The 20816-nt window shown below is 37.6% G+C and overlaps 1 protein-coding gene across 1 annotated transcript in view; it reads left to right on the top strand.

Annotated features, from left to right (window-relative positions):
* LOC150103708 (O-acyltransferase like protein-like) overlaps window positions 1–20816 on the top strand; it is a 151230-nt gene that overhangs the window by 66364 nt on the left and 64050 nt on the right. The window contains exon 4 of the mRNA XM_090397059.1: window positions 9643–9739. Within this exon, the coding sequence (XP_090253185.1) occupies window positions 9643–9739 (97 nt within the window). The remainder of the gene's footprint in view (window positions 1–9642; window positions 9740–20816) is intronic.

Here is a 20816-nt window from a genome sequence, read left to right as displayed (position 1 = left end):
CAGAATTTCATATCCTCCTGGTTTGTTTAGCATATGATGATACAATGACTATGTGGCTTCTTTTACATGGAAGTACGGCTTCATCTCAATCTACCTCCCATTTTTAACCTTGATTCATCAGGCATATCACTGATGAATCAGGCTAATGGCTGGGTCATAAGTAATCTTTATGTAATCTTAAAATCTTAATAATCAATAACCTGACTGTAATCTGTGTGTATTCATGGGATCGGTTTGCCTGTTTTGCTGTTTCTGGGTGAAAAAAACCCTACCTCCATTTCAGACCAGCTAATTCACCTTTTGTCGAAAGAGACCAGATAAAAGTGCCTCATGTTATGGATGAGAATCGAACCTAGGTATTTCTGACCAAAGAGCTTCATCTATACTGACTGAGCTATGGGGCTCATCTCCCCCTGATGAACATTGCATAATGTGGGTGGTCCACACCACCCAGCCAAAAATTTCATATCTCCTAGAATGCTTCTTTCTAAATACAGAAATCTTTTGACTGAACAATGAAATTTCCATAGTACAATATAATAAAGCATTTGGATGTCATATCGCTGGTTTTCAAATCTATGTTTCTTTCTAACCTTCTGTAAATAGTATTTTAATTCATTAATTATAAAAATCAAAATTCTCTTCCCATTACTGGCAGGTGGTGGGTACTGCAAAAAAATTAACTTGTTCAGTTGTAAGTAATGGAATGCCCAATACATTACATAATCTGTTCCAAATATGCATGCTCTACTGTTTTCAATTGGTAACAGATATAACAGATTAGATCTCTGATGTTAAAGTACCTTCATTGGATGGTATTGATTGGAAAGTGACTCCAAGCAAGATCCCTCCCTATTAGGGTATCTTTGTAACTTCAATAAGTTATGAAAAAAGTGCTATTTTCAGTACCCAACTGCAGAAGTTTGTTATAAAGAAATCTCTTTCACTGAGCTTCTGCAGTTGGGTAGATAATGTTGTAAATAATGTAGATAATGCAGTTGGGTAAATCATGAAAGAAATAATGTCATTGTCAGAGTGTTGTAGCAATCTTACAATTGAGCACATTGTAGTATTCTGGAACAGTCTCAGCCTTTGGACTTTTATAATCATTTACTCTAAACAGGGGAAGATGAAAACCCATGTAGTAGAGGAGAAGGTCTGCACATGTATGATTGGTCTGCAATATTTTATGGATTTTTGAAGCTGTGTTGCTTAAATAGCAGAATTTTAAGACTGGAAGCCCAAATCTTTCATGTTTCTTTGATAGTTGAAAAAATACCTTTTTAACTTCTTAGTATTGTTTGCAGCAAAATAATTGCACAGGCTTACTATATAATTGCTTTTCTTCAGCTGCTGTGATGTTTGTAATATTTGTTATGTACAACTGAGGTTTTGAGTACTATGGCTTTAGAAGAAAAGGAAAGTGGCTCTATTTTCCAGTCTTCTGAGGTTTCAGTGTCTTGTATATAAGTTCTTGAACTGGTAATATTGGGTAAGTGGATAAGGGAATTCCTAGTATAATGAGGAGTTCTCTCTTAGGTGTTTATCCAAAAGGAATGCCTCCAAGATCCCACTTTCCAAAAACTTTTAATTTTGTCTTGTAGTGGATTGGTAGTTAATCCACTGATCTTGCTGATTTTTTTTCCAAAACACCAGATGATATGTATATGGAATCATTTTCCTTCAAAGTGCCCACTACATCATCAGCATATATGCTAATACTTATTTTCCTTCATAGTTAAAGGAAATGTTATTTCTTGTAGAGCACGTGTATTGTTGACTTCCTCTAAGAGAAGTTCAAGAACCAATGCAAAGAACAATGGACTAAGAGAGAAATCTTGCTTGACTCCTTTTTGAATTTTGAGATCTTACAGGAACCTCAAACTAGAAGGTGAGTAGTTGAATTGGCATAGGCTCCTTTGATAATGGATAGCAGCTTTTTACAACAAAAATTTGCTGGAGGATGTGGTACAGAAAGTGATATGAGACATTATCAAATCCTTGAGTAAGGTCTACTGATAGCACTGCCATCGAAGAAAGTTTTCATATTAATGAAGCAAATTAGATCATATAACATAAACGGATTCAGTTCTACTATTCAGTCTGGAACCCCATACACCTGTGTGCTTTTAATTATGTTTCTCGTTCCCACATTGAGTCACTTATTGATAATCCAGAAAAATATCTTGTAGTCGGTATTAGATAGAGAATTACGTCTCCAGCTCTGATTAAGGTGTGATCTCTATTAGGTTTTGGAATGAGGATGGTATGGCTTGCTACAAATTCACTTGGTATATGTCCTGATGAGAGGAAAGAATTAAACAGTATAACTAGAATGGGAAGAATAAAATCCCAGGCCTTGCAGTAAAGTTCTATCACTAGACCATTAGGTCCAGGGATCTTCTTGTCTTTCAGATGTCTGTCAATCCCATCTTGGATATGAACAGGAAAGCCATTAATGTTCCAAGAGTTATAATTTCCCACAGTACTTTCCACTTCTATCTCTATGTTAATGTTTCTAACGATGTTGCTACATTTTATGCCATCGTGTTGGTTTCCTACGAACCAGCTTCTTTCTTTATACAGGTCCTTCAACTTTTTTCTTTTGAGGAAAGCCTGTTCCTTTCCCCATTCAATCATGTTCTGTTTTACTGCTTGTTTGAATTTTAACCACATATCCCGGTTCCATGTAACACTATTCCAATTTAAAGAGGGTCTGGAATTTGGTTGAAAAGATAACGGAAAATTTGGTAGAGGTCTCCTTGGTCCAGAACTGATCTCTACTTAGTTCCATGCAGCAGAATTTAAGTAGAACTAGATTATGATCTGACATTATTATTATTATTATTATTAAACAAGACCTCATGGAGTCAAAGACTCATCTAGGAGGTCCTTTTATCTCACACACACATCTCATCATACCGGGTCTTAAACACATTCAAACTCCTTGCAGACACCACACTCTCAGGCAAGGCATTCCAATCATTCACAACTCTGCACGAAAAAAACCTGCCTCTCACTCCCCTACTCACACCCTCTTTATACAGTTTCCAGGGATGACCTCTGGTTCTCCCCTGATCTCCCACTATTCGCTGTAGAACTTCTCCACCATTGATCCTATAGCAACCCCTTACCAACTTGTAGGTCTCTATCATATCTCCCCTCTTCCTTCTCTCCACTAGTCTCTGCAAATTACATCTTTTCAATCTTTCCTCATACTCGACATTCCAGAGGTCAGAAACTACCTTAGTCAGTCGCCTTTGGACCCTTTCCAACATCTCTTCATCCTTCTGAAAACCAGGTGACCAAATCTGGGCACAATAGTCCATGTGTGGCCTAATCAAAGCCTTATACAATGGAACAAGAATCTCCCTACTTCTACACGTCAGTGTCCTCCTCATCATTCCCAGAAGTCTTTGTGTTGTTTTCACAATTTTGGCGATGTGACCCCTAAATTTTAGATCCTTATCCACTATCACTCCCAGATCTCTTATTTCCTCTACTTCCAACAATATATTTTCACCAAGCATAAATTCTGCATCCCATCTTTGTTTTCCAAATTTTAAAACCTTACATTTTGCAACATTGAACTCACATCCCCATTTGCTTGCCCAATCACTCAATTTATTCAAGTCTTCTTGCAAGGCCACAACATCTTCACTACTCTTTATGGTTCGTCCCAACTTTGCATCATCTGCAAACAACTGAATATCTCCATCCAAATCTTCGCCGATATCATTAATATACAAGTTAAATAGTAATGGCCCTAAAACAGATCCCTGAGGCACTCCACTAGTGACTTTCCTTTTTCTGGATATTGCACCCCCATACACAACTTGTTGATACCTATCAGATAGCCAGTCTCCAATCCAATGCACTAATCTAATATCCAACCCCATCTGCTACAGTTTGACTGTCAACTTATCATGAGGCACTCTATCAAAAGCTTTTGCGAAATCCAAGTATATTACTGTGTATCCTTCTCCTCTGTCCAAGGAAGCAGTCACTTTATTGTAATAAGTAAGTAGATTACTAAAACACGACCTCCCTTTAGCAAATCCATGCTGTCCATCAAAGATTATACCATTGTTGTCAACCCAACTCTGGATCCTAGTTCTCACAAGCTTCTACAACAACTTAACCACAACACCTGACACACAGATAGGCCTATAGTTTGATGCTTGAGTTCGATCACCTCCTTTATGAAGTGGCACAATCTTGCCCTCCTTCCACTCTTTAGGGACTTGACCAAGTGCAAGACTTGTATTAAAAAAATATGTCAAGTCAGGTGTCAACTCTCTGGCACATTCCTTCAGAATACGCGGTGATATATTATCAAGTCGCACTCCCTTATTTACGTCTAGTTTACTCAACTCCCCAAACACCTCTTGCTCACTTACAGTCAGTCTCTCCTCCCCATCATCAACTGCTCTTAATCTCTCCATGAAGTCACATTCACAAGATTGAAAGATCTTTATGAACTGCTCATTAAGTATCTCCACCACACATTCTGCAACAGCTGTCTTTATACCATTTCCTCCAATCAATGTCATCCTTCCATAATCATTCTTTCTTTTGCTGGCTACATATCGAAAGAACTCCCTAGGATTCTTTTTAGCTTCATTAGCTAACTGCTGTTCATACCTCTCTTTAGCTATCCTACATGTTGATGTCAAGATGTTTTATCTGAATTATCCTGTTTATGAGGCAAGAAGAGATATAAATTCTATCAAGATTGGTACCGATATCTTCATTCATGTATGTGTAAGCCTGGAGATTAGGATTGCAAATCCTCCATATGGCTACTAGTTGAGCATTGTTGAGACATGTTTTTAACTGTGCATATCTCACTTTTCCATCCCTGGGGTGCCCTCTTATTTTGTCTAATTTTGGGTTTTCGATACAATTCCAGTCTCCAGCTGCTATGATGTAGTGGGCACTGTATAAATACGGCTCCATTTTCTGAAAGAAATTTCATCTAACTGTTCCATTGGCAGTGGCGTAGCTAGTGGGGTGGTGCAGAGGGGCGGTCCACCCCGGGTGGCACTTAGACCCTTTTTTTGAAATTTTGCAGTTAATTCTAAAATACAGTCTCGAGAACTCATTTCCAAATATTGTAATACTACTGAGAATTTTCCTCATAATTGCTGTCAGTGTTGCTAGTTGTGAGAGGAGTTTTTCTAAATAAAATAGATTAAGAATTACCTACATTACTATGAAATAGACTTCGCCATTGTAATCGATGATTTTGCTAACAGAAAAGCAAGAAAAATAACATTTTAGAATGTTGAAATTAAAGTTTTACTTCAAAAATAAACATATTGTTTTAATTTATTTCCTTATACGTCGTTTTGACTTTTTGTAGTATTTGTGGTGTATATTGAGAGGGGCGGCAAACTCAGGGACCGCCCTGGGTGGCAACAGCTCTAGCTACGCCACTGTCCATTGGATGGAGCATAAACATTTATAAACCTTATTACACATTACAGTATTACAGTACAGTATTAAATATTACAGTATTTCCAGATATTGTCAGGATTCTCTCTCCGACATCCCTTTGGATATTACAGAATGACCCAAGGAAGAGGAGGGGGGACAAGATTAAGAACTCCTACTCCATCCCTGTTAAATCTTCCAAAGCTCCAATAAGAAAGAAGTGCATGTCTATCTGTTAAAGTTTTTATATCCACAGAAGTATGTTTATTGGAGAAACAAAAACCTGATATTATGGCATAGCATAAGTTTCCATATAGTTCCTTTTTTAATTTGCATGTGGAATCCTTGCACATTTAATGAGGAAATGTAGAAAGGAAATGCTATGATTAGTGAAGTGTCACTAGTAAGTTTTTAACTTCTAGAATTTGAATGAACCTGATAAGGTCTTCAATCTGTGGAGCAATTGTGTAGCCTACTTCTTATAAACTGTTTTTCAATGTTTTACAGTTGTTTTCCATTATTTCAATTTCCAGCATATTGTTCTTGATTTGGAAGCTAGTTGTTTTCTTTTCACGTAGATGATAATTGTATTGAGAAAACTTTGAATCAGTAAATTTTATTATTTTTTTTTAAATTGTATCTCTTGCTTTCCCTTTATTATATGAGATCGTTCTTCATAGCCCATAAACACTTCTGAGCCTGAAGAGTCTTTATTTGTCACAATCCTCAACCTTCTCCATCTTTATATTTTTTATTACCTCTTTTTCTTTTAGATGTATTGTAGTTCCTTTTTTTAACACATCTTTTAATTATTTTTTGTTTATCCTCATTTTTTTTATGAATTCATATTTCTTTTTTTGATGATCTTGTCTGCATATTAAGTTCTTTCAGTTGTCTTATTTGCTTTTCTGTTTTCTTTTCCAGTTTCTCCTTATAGAGCAGTTTCATGTGTTTGCATTTTGTCTTGTATCTGTTCAGTTGTTATACTAGGTTCATTATTGGTAATTTCAATTACCAATGTTGTTCCATCCATATTTGAATGGGAAAGTGGCTCCTGCAGTTCTGGAATTTTGAGGATAATTTCTGGCTGATTTGGTTATATACTCTTTTGGGATTATAGCAAGTGTAGTTTGTTTAAAAGTGCCTTCTTTACTAGACTGAATTGGAAGATCCGCGAACTCTTCTGTATGCCTCTCTGATATATATACGGAGTTCAAAATCGCTCCATTGGTGCTCCCATTCTTTCAGTGAAGGTTTTGAAAGGACAGGTGTTAATGCAATGTTCAGAACTTTTGCATTTTTAACATGGTTTGAGACATTGATTAGCAATGTGTCTGATCTCCATGTAGTTGAAACATTTAGATTTGGTGCAGTTGCTGCCCAAGTGATTGTATGAACCACAACACAGGCACTGGGTTGTACTGATGTTGACAAAAGTTGGTACTGGCATTCTCATATCCATTGTGGTGACATCACTAGAAAACCAGTTTGGATGTTCACCTAATAAATCCTTTCATATGTTACTAATTTTACCCCATTTAGAGAATGTCTGTATAAGAATTTCATTGCTGTTCTCTGTATATTCCATTGGAAATCTTTCGATTTTTACTGATTTAACCTGGCTTCCCACCATTACAGGAATAACTGTGCTGCCTTCGAAAATAAAACCTTGTAATAGTTTATCATTTTTTTTATTGTTTTTTGTTGAAATTAAGTATTTCCCTCTGCTGTATGGGGTGAATCATTCATATTCAACCATGTCTCACTTCTTCCAACACTTTTTGGGTGAACAAACTCAATCAATGCAATCATTTCATTTGGCTTGTTTCTTCTTATTCTTCTTCTTATTATTATTCAGGCCTCCATGGAGTCCAAAGACTCATCGTGGGAGGTCCTTCCTAAGAACATAAAGTCTGTCAAGACTCATCGAGGGGAGGTCCCCCTAAGAAACACAAAGTCTATCATACCACTCTTTAAACTCATTGACCATTCTCGCCCTCACCACTCCATCAGGCAATGCATTCCATGGTTCAACCACCCTCCACACAAAGAAACCACTCCTTACCCTCTTGCTCACAGTTTCCTTTCGTAACTTCCAGGGATGGCCTCTTGTCATCACTCCTTCCCGCTGTTCAACCAAGTGAAAGAACTCCCCAGTGTCAACCCTGTAACCACCTCTCAACAGTTTAAAAGTCTCAATCATATCACCTCTCCTTCTTCTATCCACCAAACTCTGCAGTCCACATTCCCTCAGCCGATCCTCATAACTATCCTTGTACAGTCCTGAAACCATCTTTGTCTCTGTCTTTGTATCCTTTCCACAGTTAATTTATCCCCTTCAAATCCTGGGGACCAAATCTGACAACAATAGTCCAAGTGTGGTCTGATCAGAGACTTATACAACAGAATGATAACCCTTTTATCTCTCCAGGTCAGTGTCCTTCTCATAATTGCAGCAATCCTCTGTGTTACCTTCACCACCTTTGCAATATGTCCCCTAAACTTCAGGTTTCTATCAATTATCAACCCCTATACTTCTAGCATTTGTATACAAACATAACAGTTCATTCCAGGATGTATGATAAGTATAAGAAGTTATTAGATGTGACTTCTCCATACTTTCCTCAAGCAGTTTCTTTTTTTTCTTATTCGTCCCAGAACCTTCTTCAAATCCAGCTGTTTTCCCTAAATCCCAGATCATCCTCTTCCCTTTTTGTGTGCACATGCATTCACATTCTCTTGGAGAATTAGCCTTTCTCACATGTTCTCATGTCTACCCTGAGTTCTCTCATTCTCTACATGCATGTTACCCTTTTCTTCATTCATATACACCACTTCAATCTCTGCTTCCTTACTCTCATACTCTTTCACATCGCTTCTTACTTGATCAGATTCATTCTCTGCACTCATTACTCTGCCTTTCAGCAGTAGTCTCTCCAAATGACTCATACCAAAACTATTCAAATGAAGTCCATCACTCTTATACAGTTCAGTTCATCTTTCAAACTTCCACACATAAACAAACTGCACTTCTTTCTCCTCACACATTTCTGCTAACACATCATTCACAATCTTCACTCTCTGCCTCATTTTGTCACTGTCATACCTGGGCAACACACTGACTACCTTTCCTATCACACTATTATCTTTTTTTCCTTCTCCTAATATGCAATATTATATGTTCCTTGTTCCCAGTCAAGTCATCTGTACCTCGTACCAATTCTTTGGCTTGCTTACTCCTCATTACCAATGCATCAATCACTCTAAATCAGCATAAATAAACAGATTATTTTCTGTGACTGTTACTTTTAAATGCACATTTAATATTGAAAAAGAACTCTATTGATATTCAAGAATGCACAGCATCTAATCTGAGAAGGTATCATTACTTAAATAGAACAGAAACTGTGATTATTGAAAATAGCTACTTGAAACAAAGAAGTGAGACAAATACTCTGAAGAAGGACAAGATGTAGGTGGGGTGATGTAGTTAGGAGAGCATCAGCAATCATAATTAAATCAACCCAACCACTGTAGGATTTCTATAGATCAAAAAGTAAGAGCTGATCAAATCAGATGCAGTTGACTCTCACTGTAGTAAAGTTGTAAGGACTACACAAATAGTTTGTTATAGTGAGTAGTTTGCTGCAATGAATTTCTTGTTAACATAGCATTCTATCTATAGGTCTTTGGTTTGGGACTTTTCAATAGTTTGATATTGTGAGAGTTTTCTGCAAGAGTATTTAGTGAGTTTCCTGCACCAGTTGTACATGACAAAAAAATGTCTACCAATTTGGAAGTGATCTAGCTGGAAATTATGAAATATAATTATTGAACTAATAATGTCTGGTACATTCTTTCTGTGGCTCTACAGCCTCAGTAAAGAATTCATCTCCTGGATTTGTTGCCTCCATACCTGTCAGTCCAGGACATTACTTCTCCCATTTGGACATACATCAGATGAGAATATATATCAAATTATAATTCATATCATGGAAAGAAACTAATTTATTCTTTTCCTTTACAGACTAATTCACAATGTTAATTTCTATCTCTTTATGAAATGTTTTCCAGACTTCTATATAAAGTACATATCCCATTTTGGCCTATATTAACAAACATATCTGTTTGTTAATACAAACAGATATGTTTGTATTAACAAACATATCTGTATTCTTAATATATATCTACCTTGACTCTTTTCAGCTATCCATGTGTCTTACAAGAATAATAATTTTACTGTAAATTCCATTACCTGCAAGTCAAGAAGTCTAAAATTTGATTCTCCTGCAATTGGCTACACGTAAGTCTGTACCATTTACATCTCAGAATATAATGAAATGAAGTGAGCAACGTTAATCAGAATGTAAATTTTCAGAAAGTAGAATTTAATATGTATAAAGTTAGTATGGAAATTATCTTATATTCTTAGAACAAAATCATAGTTAGGAAGGTAGTAATGAAATCTGAATGAAGTTTAATTATCAGAGTATCCTGTATATCACTTATGTTGCCTTTAAATTATGTCTGTGTTCAAGATCAATATTATTATTATTATTATTATTTGATACCTCCAAGGAGTCCAAAAACTCATCGAGGGAGGGCATCTACCTTACAAGACTGTCTCCACCAGCTCAATCCACCAACTGACCGCAACTACATCAACCCCATCTACTACTGACCCTGACCACCATCACTAGTATTTCCACAGACAATCACAAACATCCATTACAACAGCAGGATTTGAACCTGCAGCCTTTTGGCTGAAGAGCAGATATGCTAACCACTTCGCCAACCAGGCCGGCAAATTATTATCCAAGACAAATTATTATCCATTATTATCCTTTTATCATACACACAGCTCACCATACCGTGCTTTAAACACACTCACATTCTCTGCAGACACCACACTCTCATGCAAGGCATTCCAATCATTTACAACTCTGCTTCAAAAAACCTGCTTTTCACTCTCCTACTCACACCCTCTTTATACAGTTTCCAGGGATGACCCCTGGTTCTCCCCTGATCTATCAGTGTTTTCTGCAGAAGCTCACCAACATTGATCCTATTACAACCCCTTACTAATTTGTAGGTGTCTATCATATCTCCACTCTTCCTTCTATCCACCAGACTCTGTAAATTTCATCTTCTCGATCTCTCATCATATTCGACATTCCAGAGGTCAGAAACGACCTTAGTCAGTCAATTCTGGATCTTTTCCAACATCTCTTCATCCTGCTGAAAACCATGACCAAATTTGAGCACAGTCGTCCATGTGTAGCCTAATCAAAGCCTTATACATGGGAACAAGAATCTCCTTACTTCTGCAAGTCAGTGTCCTCCTCATCATTCCCAGAAGCCTTTGTGTTGTGTTCACAATTTTGGCAATGTGTCCCATAAATTTCAGGTCCTTATTCACTATCACCCCAAGATCTCTTATTTTCTCAACCTCTGACAATATATCTTCACTAAGCATAAATTCTGCATCCCATCTTTGTTTCTCAAATTTTAAAACCTTATATTTTGCAAAATTGAACTCACATCACCTTTCCGGTGCCCAATCACTCAATTTATTCAAGTCTTCTTGTAAGGCCTCTTCTCTACACTTCATAGTTTGTCCTAACTTTCCATCATCTGCAAACAACTGAATATCTCCATCCAAATCTTTGCCAATATCATTAATATACAAGTTAAACACTAATGGCCCTAATACAGACCACTAAGATACACTACTAGTGACTTTCCTTTTCCTGGATATCGCTCCTCCATACACAAGTGGTTGATACCTATCATATACCTAGTCTACAATCCTATGCACTAATCTATTATCCAACCTCATCTGCTTTAGTTTGACTATCAACTTATCATGCGGTAATCTATCAAAAGCCTTTGTGAAATCTAAGTATACTACTGTGTATCCCTCTCCTCTGTCCAAGGAAGCCGTCATCTTATTGTAATAAGTAAGTAAATTACTAAAACATGAGCTCCTTTAGCAAATCCATACTGTTCATAAAAGATAATACCATTGTTGTCAAACCAATTCTGGATCCTAGTTCTCACCAGCTTCTCCAACAACTTAAACACAACACCAGACTCACAGATAGACCTATTATTTGATGCCTGTGTATCTCTCACCTCTCTTATGAAGCCGCACAATCTTGCCCTCATTCCACTCCTTTGGAATTCGATCCAGTGCAAAACTGAAATTAAAAAAATATGTCAAGGCAGATGTTAACTTCCTGTCACATTCCTTCAGAACTTCATTCCTTAAGGTGATATATTATCAAGTCCACCAGCCTTATCAACATCAAGTTTGCCCAATTCCCCTTACACCTCTTGCTCACTTACAATCAGTCTCTCCTCCTCATCATCAACTGCTCTCAGTCTCTCCATGATGTCACATTCACAAAAATGAAAGTCCCTTATGAGTTGCCCATTAAGTATCTGCACTATAATCTTCTGCAGTAGTTGTCCTTATACCATTTTCTCCAATCAGTGCCATCTTTCCATAATCTTTTTTTTTTTTTTTTTTTTTTTTTTTTTTTTTTTTTGCTGGCTGCATATCAAAAGTACTCCCTAGGATCCTTTTTGGCTTCATTAGCTAACTGCTGCTGATACTTCACTTTTGCTTCTCTTACCAACCAAGTCACCCTCCTTTCCTGTTCTTTGTAAATCTTATGCTGTTTGCATACCCTTACTAACCACATTCTTACACAGCTTCCACAGGTGACTCCTAGTTCCCTGACTATTTGTCATATATTGAAAAAGTTCCTTTGCATCAATGTATAAAACCTCTTTAATATCTTAAAAATTTCTATCATGGTGCCTCTTTTCTATCTATCAACTGAACTTTGTAATCCGTTCACCTTCAACCTATTCTCATAGTAAGCATTCCACCAACCTGTCACCAGCTTAGTCACTCATCTCTGAATCTTCTCTACCACCTACTGATCCCCAGAAACCCAGGTGACCAAATCTGTGCACGGTAGTCAAGATGCAGCCGAATCATAGCCTTATAAAGAGAGATAATAACTTCTTTACCTTTACATCTCAGCAGGTTTTTCAGCATGCAAGTAATCCTTTGAGCTATATTATCAACTTTTGCAATATATCCTCTTGAATTCAACTCTCATTGTCTACCATTATCCCCAACTCCCTAGGCTCATCAATTTTCTGCAATCCAGTACCATCAGTATAATATACTGCATGTAACCTTTTCAACCTAAAATGCATATCTTCATTTTGAAACATTAAATTGATAATCATTATCCTTTACCCACAATACCAATGCCAATTTATTTAAATTATCCTGCAGGATATCTACATCATCTTTATCAACTATTGTTCTCCTCGGTTTTCCATCATCAGCAAACAAACTGAATACCCCCCCCCCCCCTTAAATCTTTCCTTGTATGATTGATATACAAATTAAAGAGGAGTGATTAGTACAGAACTCAGAAGTACTCCACTAGTCACCCTCATTCGCCTTGATTCTGCTCTGGTGTCTGTCTGTCAGCTATATCCCCTATCCATGGTACTGGCTTCATATCCATTTCCATTTGCTCCATCTTTTGTAATAGTTTTCCATGTGGTATGCTGTAAAATGCCTTTGCAAAGTCCAGTGGTATCATGGTGTACCCATTTCCTTTATCCACTTTCTCTGTCACTTTATGATAAAATATGAATAAATTACTAAGACAGGACCTATTATTATTATTACGGGTATCTCCATGGAGTCAGTAGACTCATCGCGGGAGACCCAAACTAGCAAAACAATATCTGTCATATCTCTTCTTGAATTCATTTACAGACGAAGAGCTCACAACTAAGTCAGGCAATGAATTCCACTCATTCACCACCCTCCAGGCAAAAAACCTTGTTCTCACACCCTTGTTAACCACACTCCTCTTTAATTTCCAGGGATGACCTCTTGTTCTTCCATCACTATCACACAGCTGAAACATTTCCCCTGCATCAATCCTATAAAAACCTTTTAGTAATTTGAATGTTTCTATCATATCCCCTCTTCTTCGCCTATCAACCAATCTCTGCAATCCACAAGCTCTCAATCTTTCAATGTAGGGAGCATTTTTTATATCACTCACCAACTTTTTTATATCACTCACCAACCTATCCATCCACTGTTGGAATTTTTTATCTTTAACCAACTTTTCCAGTACATTAACAATCAATGCTGATATATTAATTGATCTGTATTTTGCTACTCTTGGAACCACTTTTATGTAATGGCACTATCGTACTCTCTTATCACTCCCTTGGAAACTTGCCAGAGCTGAGCCTTAGACTGAACAACTTCATTAGAGACAATGCCAATTCTTGTTCCCATTCATGTAATACACGAGCTGGCATGTCATCCAGTCTCACTGCTATATTCGCTTTGATATTTTTCAGTATGCTGAACACCTCCTGTTCATCAACCTCAATTTTGATATGCATTTCTGTCATATCAGCAACTACAAAATTTCCATCTGGATGAGACACCTTTGTAAAATGATCACTGAGCAATTCAACTATTTCTTTTGTTTCTGTCACCTTCCTGTCATCAACATTATTTAAAGTCATCCTGCCATATTCATTTTTCCAGTTATTTATTACATAATAAAAAACTCTTTTGGATTTACTTTGCCTTGCTTAACTAATTTTCTCTCATAATCTGATTTGGCATTTCTTTCCATATGACTTGCACTTTGTGCAGCTCATGAGTATTCTGATCACCTCTTTCTTTCTATTTACTCCACAGTATTTTCTTTTTTTTTCGCAGCTCTAGCTTTATATCTTGACTCATTCACTTAAATCCCACTTGGTTTGTCTTCCTGAACTTAGGTATCTAGTCTGATACTGCTTTTCTCAAACAATCTCTGACCACTTTCCATGCATTACTGACATTCTTTCCTTGTGGCTTCTCAAACTATGGCACTGGTCCAAGATGCCTCCTGAGTCTGTTATAATTACCAGCTTAATATTTTTATTATTATTATTATATGGACACCTCCATGGAGACCAAAGACATTGCGAGATCAAAATTATCCACATAATCTATCACAACTCTCCTTGAACCCATTACAGATGAAGTGCTAACAACTGACTCTGGCAACCCATTCCATTCATTTACTACTCTCCAAGTGAGAAATCTAGTCCACAGGCCCTACACTTTGATTCAACTTCCAAAGATGACCTCTTGTCGCTGCAGCATTTTCACTGCATCCATTCCAATGCATAACTTAAATGTTTCTATCATATCACCTCTTTTTCATCTTTCAACCAACTTTTGCAGGCCACACACACCCTCAATCTATCCATAAGGAACATTCTGCAGACCATTCATCATTTTGGTCAATTGCCTCTGAATCCTCTCCACCACTTACTATTCCCCAAGAAATCCATGAGACCAGACCTGAACACAGTAAACCATATGTGGATGTAGCATGGCCTTATAAAGAGAAATAACTTCCTTATCTCTACTTGTTAGTATATTCTTCAATATCCAAGTAATCTTATGGGCTACCTTAGCAACATTTGCTCTAAATTTCAACTCTCTGACTACTACCACCCCTAAAGCACTAGTTTCACTATTTCCTGGAGTACAGTTTTATCAATTTGGTAAAATGTAATCAACTTGTAATCAATTTATCCCAAAATGCATAACTTCACATTTCTCCACATTAAACTGAAACCCATTATATTTTGCCCATACAGACAGCCTATTTAAATGATCCACAAGCTCTCCAAATCACCATGATTTACTATTACTCTACCTAATTTTTCATCGTCAGCAAATAACTGAATATACCCTTTCAGGTTATTTGCTATATTGTTCTATGTACAAAGTGAACAGTAGTGGTCCTATCACTGAACCTTGCAGCACACCACTAGTCACCTGCTTTCACGTGAGCTTTGTATATAGTCCTCCCTCCATATACCACTTTTTGATATCTGTCCAGCAGCTACCCTCTTATCTTTATACCCAGTGACATATCCAGCCCCCATTTGTTTTAATTTGTGTAACAGAGTACCATGTAGTATTCTCAAATGCCTTTGCAAATTCCAGCACAATCATTCTGCAGCTGAGAGTTAAAGCCATTTCCTTTATCCAAGTTAGCTGATGCTCTATTATAAAAAGTTAGTAAATTACTAAGGCAGGACTGACCCTTCACAAATCCATGCTACCCCTCATAGAGCATCATGTTCTTATCCACCCATTTCTGAATTTCTTTTTGAAAAATTTTTCCAGTACTTTTATCACCACTCCTGAAATACTGATTGGTCTATAATTTACTAATTCAGTCTTAGCACCTCCCTTATGCAAGGAAATTAATATTCCCCAGAGCTGAGAGTTAAAGTGCCTAGTCAGAGTATTGCATTTCCCTTACACATTACCACAATGCATGAACTGATATTCCATTATGCAATATTCTAAGCACCTCCAATTCATTCACATCTATTCTCATGTAAGTCTGCCATATATGTCACAGCATTAATCTCGCTTGTATGAAGTTAATGTATGAGGAATGACCCTTGCAAAGTGGTCACTCAGTAACTCAACTGCTTCTGTCACCTCATGACCATCAGCACTCATTAAGGTTATTCTTTCATAATCGTTCTTCCTCTTACTTGCCACACGAAAGAACTCCTTGTAATATCCCAATGAGTTCTGTGGCCTGCTTGGCTAGTTTCTTCTCGTTACTTGATTTTGCTTACCATCCTGGTTACCATTTCTTGCCTGATCCTTGTACTGTTCATAAGTTTGCTGGTCAACTTTCTCCTTATATATCCATCACAGGATTTTCTTTTTCTCCACTTCATGCTTAATAAAATTACTCATCCATCTACCTCCTACCTGATTAATCCTCCTTAACTTAGCACGCAATTTAATATTTCTTCCTCTAGATGACTCTTAACTATTACTGATGCACTCCTAATATCCTTCCCTTGCAATGTTTTATAATCACCTGCCTTGTAGGCCCACATATATCCCTTCTAGACAGAATATTTCATGTTTTACAATTTCCCAAGTCAAGACTGCATGATTGCTTCCTCAATCGAAGGTAATGTAGTTACCTGAGTTATGGATAATTTTTCTGATCCTATGACAAGATTCAATACTCTATTACACAGTCTCCTCAATCACATGTTGCCTCAAGTAATTATCTCTCAGTAGGTGATTCTCTTCCTTCTAATTTATATATCCATAGTTGAAGTGTCCTCCCCCCCCCATAATAATCACTTGACCTGCACTCATACTCCTTTGCTGATGCATGTCTTCCAGATCATCTCCAGAATCCCCCAATCTATAGCAACAACCAACCACATATTTTGTCTTATTGGCCTTGATCTCATACTAGACTGCCCCGAATGAACAACTCCCCCCCCCCTCCTGCCTGTCTCCTATACTTTTTGATGTCAATTCATCTGTCATTGAGGTTATACTGCAAATAGTCATGTAATTTAGCACTTCTGTGAAATTAGCAATTTTTATCTGTTTTGTTGTTTTTTCATTAAAAAATTAGAGTAGTATAGTGTATTTGTGTAGATTTTCATGTTTTTAGAGTATTAATATATTTATAAGCTTTTATTGTGATATTGTTGGTATGGCACCAGCTTGATGAAAACAATGGCGGCAAAGACCATGTTGTCCAGTGCTTTGAATTTGTGGGATATTATTCAGTGCAGTGTATGCGTTGAGAAAATGAAAGAATACATGAAAGGAAAATTGAAACTGGAGAGAGAGTATATTAAGTGCTTTAAAAGTGAATGCCTGTTAGGTGATGAGAACACAACACAACAAATACTGATGATAAGATGGAAAATGATGTTAATAATGTTGAATGTGTGGCTGTGGAAATAGAGGAGAATGAAATGGATATCAATAAAGAAATAGAGCTCTTAAATGTTATTCTTCATAAGACAAAGCGCAAAATTGAAAAATGACAGAAGCAGCAAGAGTTAAGCAGGGCTGAAAAAAAGAAAGAAGCAGATTATTTGAAAGAATAAGAAAGACTGACTGAACGAACAAGTAAACCAAAAAAAGTTAAAGAGAAAATTATGTATGGAGACTCAATAATCAGGGGAGTACTTAACAAAAGTATGACAAAATCATGTGAAAGTATGACAAAATCGTTTCCTTTGACCTACCTCTTTGCATTCAGATGCAAACAGGTAATGACTCAAAGGAAATGATTGTCTCGGTTGGCCAATGATTTGAGAGGCGAGAAAGTATTCTATGAGGATGGATATAAAGGAGTTGTTAGAAGAGGCAAAACTGAAGAGCAAAATGGTGAAGATTTTAAGTCTCTTACCACGCTATGATAGAGGTGAACTGAAGAGGAGTTTGTGGAAGAGGAATGATGTAGAATTTGTGGATCTGTGGTCTCTGTTTGACAGAAAGAAGAATTTGTACAATGCAGATGGACTGCATCTGAATGTTTTGGTGTTAAGTGTCTGGAGAGAGCTTTGTTCACCAAGCATGCTGACATGCAAATTCTGGGAAACTTAAGCAATTAGGGTGGAAGCAAGTGACTGTGAAAATGACATGAGGAATTTAGTCTCTCAAGCAAAAATGTTGAATAGGGTAGTCAATTCAGAAAGTAAATTTGGGTGGGGGAATAAAGAGATGTTGCCATTCTATATACTAATGCCAGAAGTATCAGGAACAAGAGGGAGGAATTTTTGGCATTGGTTAGTGCAACCTCACCAAAAGTAATAGGCATTAGTGAGACTTGGCTAATAGCAGATGATGTAGTTACAGGAATTGAATGTAAAGGGTTTAGTATTTTCAGGGAAGATAGAGAAGTTTGGATCGGGTGAGGTGTACTGCTGATAATAGCAGATGAATTGACCAAAACGAATATGAGTCTGGTGGAAGGGTGGCTGTTCATTTGAAGCTATCTGATGTGAGATTAAGACCGGTAAAACAAAATATAAAGTTGGCTGTTTCTATAGGCCAACGAGTTCCACAGATCTGGAAGACACGCCAAATTATCACAATGAGTACAGGTCGAGTGATTATTATGCAGGACTTCAACTATGGAGATATAGACTAGAAGTAAGAAACATCAATGTCGGAAAGGAAATAGAATTTATACACCAGCTGAGAGATAATTACTTAAGGCAGCATGTAATGGAGGGGACTAGGCATGGGGAAGTATTGGACTTGATCATAGGAGCAGAAGAGCTATTGATAACCAAGGTGACAAGATTGCCTCCAACTGGTGAAATTCACCATGTGGTCTTGACTTGGGAGATTATAAAACATGAGGAATATTCTATCAAGAAGAGGTATTTGTGGAATTTGTGGAACATAGTACAGGATTATGCTTAGGAAGAAGCTTTTATTATTATTATTATTGTTCCGGGAAACTCCAAGGAGTCGACAGACTCATCGAGGGAGGCCCTAACATCATGTCTGGAACAACTATTCAGCATTCACACACTTTCTATCATATCTTGCCTTGAACTCATTCACGGTCGTAGCACCCACAACAGACTCTGGAAGCTTATTCCACTCATTCACCACTCTCCAAGCAAAAAAACTCGCTCTAACACTCTTGTCAACCACGCTCTTGCCCAGCTTCCATGCATGGCCCCTAGTCCTCCCACCACCAGTCATAGTTTCAAAAATATCTTCTGGATCGGATCTTATAAAAACCCTTCAGTAATTTGAATGTCTCAATCATATAACCCCTCCTTCGCCTATCGTCCAATTTCTGCAACCCACAAATCCTCAACCTATTCTCATAAGGTTCATTCCACAGACCTGCTATCATCTTGGTCACTCGTCTCTGGACCCTCTCCACTTCCTCCCCATCACGAAGAAACCCTGGTGCCCATAACTGGGCACAGAAGTCCAGATGGGGTTTTATCAAGGCTCGATACAGAGGAACAACAACTTGTTTGTCTCTGTATGTTAACGTATTTTTCATAAGCCAAGTGATTTGGTGAGCTGTTTTAGTCACTTTTGCAATGTGCCCCCTAAACTTCAACTCCCTATCCACCAGCACTCCCAAATCCCTGGCCTCATCAATCTCCTGGAGTACGGTTCCACCAATGTGATATACTGCTGCCGTTCTTTTCACCCCAAAGTGCATAACCTTACACTTTGCCACATTAAACTGACATCCATTTTTCCTAGCCCAGTCCTCCAAACTATCCAAATCATCCTGTAAAATTTTGACATCCTGTGCACTCACAATTGCTCTACCCAACTTTGCATCATCAGCAAACAAGTGAACACTTCCTCTCAAATCCTTTCCAATATCATTGATGAACAAATTGAAAAGCAGTGGTCCAAGAACAGAGCCCTGCAGCACTCCACTAATCACAAGACGTCTTTTTGACTCCACTCCTGAATAAACCACTCTCTGGTATCTCTCCTTCAACCACCCTCCTATCCATCTTACCAACCCTATATCTATCCCCATCTGCTCCAGTTACTGATTAGGGTTCCATGTGGTATCCTGTCAAAGGCCTTGGCAAGGTCCAGTAGTATCACTGTAAACCCATTACCCCTATCCATTTCAGCCGTCACTGTGTTATAAAACACAGTGACGGCTGAAATGGATAGGGGCAAGTTACTGAGGCATGATCTACCCTTCACAAAACCATGTTGTCCCCCATACAATATCCCATTTTCATCTATCCAATCCTGTATTCTTTTCTTGACTAATTTCTCTAAGACCTTGACAATGATTCCTGATATGCTAATCGGTCGGTAATTTACAACAGCAGTCTTGGAACCACCTTTATGCAGTGGAACTATTTTTTCCTCCTTCCACCCACTTGGGACTAACCCAGACCCGAGACTCAAATTAAACAAAATGGTCAAGGGTACTGATAATTCTTTAGCTGCTTCTCGTAATACACGAACTGGTATACCATCCAATCCCACAGATGTATTGACATTGAGATTATGCAATAGCCTACTCACCTCCACTTCATTCACCACAATTCCTATATGATCTACTGGTTTATTCGTTTCTGCAATGTCACCACCTGGATGATATATTCTTGCAAAGTGCTTACTCAGTAACTCGGCTATCTCAACTGATTCAATTACCTCCTTACCATCGTCATTCTTTAAAATCATTCTGCCATGTACATTTTTCCTTTTACTTGCTACATATCTAAAAAACTGTTTAGGATTCTCTTTAGATTGCATGGACAATGTTCTTTCGTAATCCTTTTTTGCTTTTCTTACCACACTCGTCACCCTTCTGGCCTGCGCTTTATACCGTTCATGTGCCTGCCGGTCACCTTTCTCCTTAAATTCTCTCCATAGTTGTTTCTTTTTTTGCAGCTCAAGCTTAACGGTGTTATTCATCCATTTAACCTCTACTTGATTTATTATTCGGACTCTAGGTATA

The sequence above is a fragment of the Typopeltis vanoorti genome, chromosome 8, assembly GCF_054136105.1.
Source record: "Typopeltis vanoorti isolate ZY-2024b chromosome 8, IOZ_Tvanoo_1.0, whole genome shotgun sequence".
Lineage (NCBI taxonomy): Eukaryota > Metazoa > Arthropoda > Arachnida > Uropygi > Thelyphonidae > Typopeltis > Typopeltis vanoorti.
Note: the sequence above shows the minus strand (reverse complement) of the source record. Positions and strands in the feature narration are given on the sequence as shown.